General features: G+C 52.2%; 1 protein-coding gene across 1 annotated transcript in view; it reads left to right on the top strand.

The window, feature by feature from the left end:
* Window positions 1–1,041: 1,041 nt before the first annotated feature.
* LOC125365195 (tubulin alpha-1B chain) overlaps window positions 1,042–2,832 on the top strand; it is a 3,631-nt gene continuing 1,840 nt past the window's right edge. The window contains exons 1-2 of the mRNA XM_048365119.1: window positions 1,042–1,189; window positions 2,745–2,832. The exon at window positions 2,745–2,832 is cut by the window's right edge and continues 135 nt beyond it. Of these exons, the coding sequence (XP_048221076.1) occupies window positions 1,187–1,189; window positions 2,745–2,832 (91 nt within the window). The 5' untranslated portion in view covers window positions 1,042–1,186. The remainder of the gene's footprint in view (window positions 1,190–2,744) is intronic.

Raw genomic sequence — 2,832 nt, forward strand, 5'->3', positions numbered from 1 at the left:
ATTCAAACACATATTAACAGTGAAAAGTTGTCATTTGTCTGAAGCAGTCAGTGAAGGCTTTGCCAATTCTGAGTAAGGTAACAGGAGAATATGAGCTATGAATTCTTCCTGTCTTGTACTTATCTTTTTGTTATTCTGACACTACCACTGTAACATTTTAAGTTTAATAACAGGCTCAAGTCTCTGCTATGACCGTTTTTATAGCTACACTCTGAACCTAACCACTATGTATTTCCAAGGCTCAACAATGTAGTTTTTAGTCCTGGGTTAGATTTTTAGACGGATGTGTATGTGTGTTAGTCTATCCACTATAATCTAAGCACCCTAGAATTAAGCTATAACCAATTGATCCAGCTTGATAGAAAGCCAAGTTGTCTTTTTAGAAAGCTCTAGGTGGCACAAGAAATTCTTACTATCTAATACCACTAAGTGTGAAAAGAAGTTCTTTTCTCCTTCCTCAAATTTCTCAGTCTTCTTCTTAAGCCTCTAGAGCTGGTTTTTAATTATTATTTAATAAAGTTGGCGGCTTGAGGCTAAAGATGAGGCTAAAGGAGGTCTCAATGTTCAATGCTTAGGTACTCTTTGGAAATATTATTTGCTTCCAGTTTTGGGTACCCTTAGTTCCAAGAAAAAAAAATCATTACAATAAATGGCATCCAATTTGGTTTTCTAAAGTTCGACTCTATCATCTTACTGAATGGGAGTGAGAAAAGAAAAAGGAAAAAAAAATCCCACAAAACTCAATGACTTTGGGTGGCAACATGGAAAACATAATCTGCTGAGCTGTCCTGGATCGGCAGGCTCTGCGTTTTGGGGTGCATCATCCTTAAAACTCTGCGGGGCTCTGGAGGCCCCGGGCCTCTCCTACCGCAGGCCCGCAGCCCCCCCGTCGGAGGCTAGTCGCAGGCCGCAGCCCTGACGCGCGTGCGGCCCGGCAGGCCCGGGCGGGGAGGGGGCTCCGGCGCCGAGCCCGCCTCTGCGGCGGCCAGGCTAGGCGCCGAATGGCCGCGCGGGGCTGGAGGAGGGGCCCGCCCGCCCCTCCCCAGCCGCTACTTAAGAGGCTTGGGCGTCACCTCCTCCCCAGTGCGTTACTTACCTCGACTCTTAGCTTGTCGGGGACGGTAACCGGGACTCGGGGTGTCTGCTCCTGCTCCTGTCGTCTTCTCTATCCAAGCCCACAGTCATCATGGTAAGTGGGCTCTGCGTGCGGAAGAATGGGGTGTGGGCCAGCGGGGGACGAGGGCCACCTCCGCCCCAGCCTCACAGCACCGGGTTCGGCGTGGTGCTTTAGGATTGCAGAAGACGGGAGGCGAGGGCGGGAGTAGTTGAGGCCCAGGTTTGCAGTGCATGGCTGGGGCCCAGATAAAGGGAAGCGGGCCCAATGGCTCTCTCTGCTCCTGGGAGGGATGGCTTGGTGCCGGGAACACTACCGTCTAATTTTGGACTCAATAAGCCCAACAGTGGGTGCGGGGCCTTAAGACCTTTCTCCCCCCCACCCCCCAGCTCATGCCCTTCCCACCCCCCAACCCAGCTCATGCCCTTCCCCCATCTTCCCCTTCAGCCCAGGGAGGCCACGCGCAGACTTCCCCGCCCTCATTTCCTCTTGGGCGCGAAAAGCGAGGGCGGAGAAGCGGGAGAGACCAAGGCGCATGCGCGACGGTCATTCCCGCGCCTGAGAGGCGGGAAACGGCTCCTGCAGTCTACGCATGCGCGTTTAGGCTCTGCGGATTTCTGCCCGCAGGGTGTGACTCCTCTCAATTGAGATTTATTTTAGTGAAATTAGTAAGTAGAGGGATGGCATCCCTAACAGTATCATCTTACACCCTAGCCATATTCGAGCAGTACATTCCTGATAACCTTTAAAGGCCATCTGTCTGTCCTTGTTGCGCTAGGAATTCGAGTGGGAGCAGGTGTTGGCAGGGAAGGATTTTTAGGGAATGGAAATCGGACCCTAGGCGAGGTCTGGGCCGTGGATAATCCCAGCTACTCCTGGACAGATGTGGAGGCTGGGCCCGCCTGCGTGTAGGCGGGTGGACCAGCCGAGCTCTGCAGGCCTCGGCATCTGCTCGGCCCCACCCGAAGTGCGTTCCCCGGCCAGGACTGCGCATTCATCTTGTGCCGCAAAGCCCCACCCTTTGTCCCTGCAGCCCGACATTTTCTGTGCCCCGCCTTGACCACGTGTTTCCTCTTGGAGCTGACCGGAAGTCTAGCCCCCTGCCCAGAGGGGATCCTGGGGCATGGATGAATGACCTCCCTAATCTTGGCCTAACAAAAGAGGAAGCTGTGACTCAGCACACTTCTAGGTCTGAAAAGAGGCCTTCCCAAAGTAGGGATAGGACAGAAACTAGCCATTCTTCCCTGAAAATTCTTTTTATATCCCACCGAAGATTGCATACAGGATGGTAAACTTAGGCTCAAAAAAAAATTTTTTTTTGGCCAGTCCTGGGCCTTGGACTCAGGGCCTGAGCACCTTCCCTGGCTTCTTCCGGCTCAAGGCTAGCACTCTGCCACCTGAGCCACAGCTCCCCTTCTGGCCGTTTTCCATATATGTGGTGCTGGGGAATCGAACCAAGAGCTTCATGTGTAGGAGGCAAGCACTCTTGCCACTAGGCCATATCCCCAGCCCCATCAAAAAATTTTTTAATACAGAAAATTTGACAAGATTAGTGTTCCATGATGCTTTTGTCCATTTGTCACTCACAGATTAAGTCCTAAATGTTCCTTTCAATTTTTCTTTTCCACAGCGTGAGTGCATCTCCATCCACGTTGGCCAGGCTGGTGTCCAGATTGGCAATGCCTGCTGGGAGCTCTACTGCCTGGAACACGGCATCC

This window comes from Perognathus longimembris, chromosome 1 (genome assembly GCF_023159225.1).
Source record: "Perognathus longimembris pacificus isolate PPM17 chromosome 1, ASM2315922v1, whole genome shotgun sequence".
NCBI lineage: Eukaryota > Metazoa > Chordata > Mammalia > Rodentia > Heteromyidae > Perognathus > Perognathus longimembris.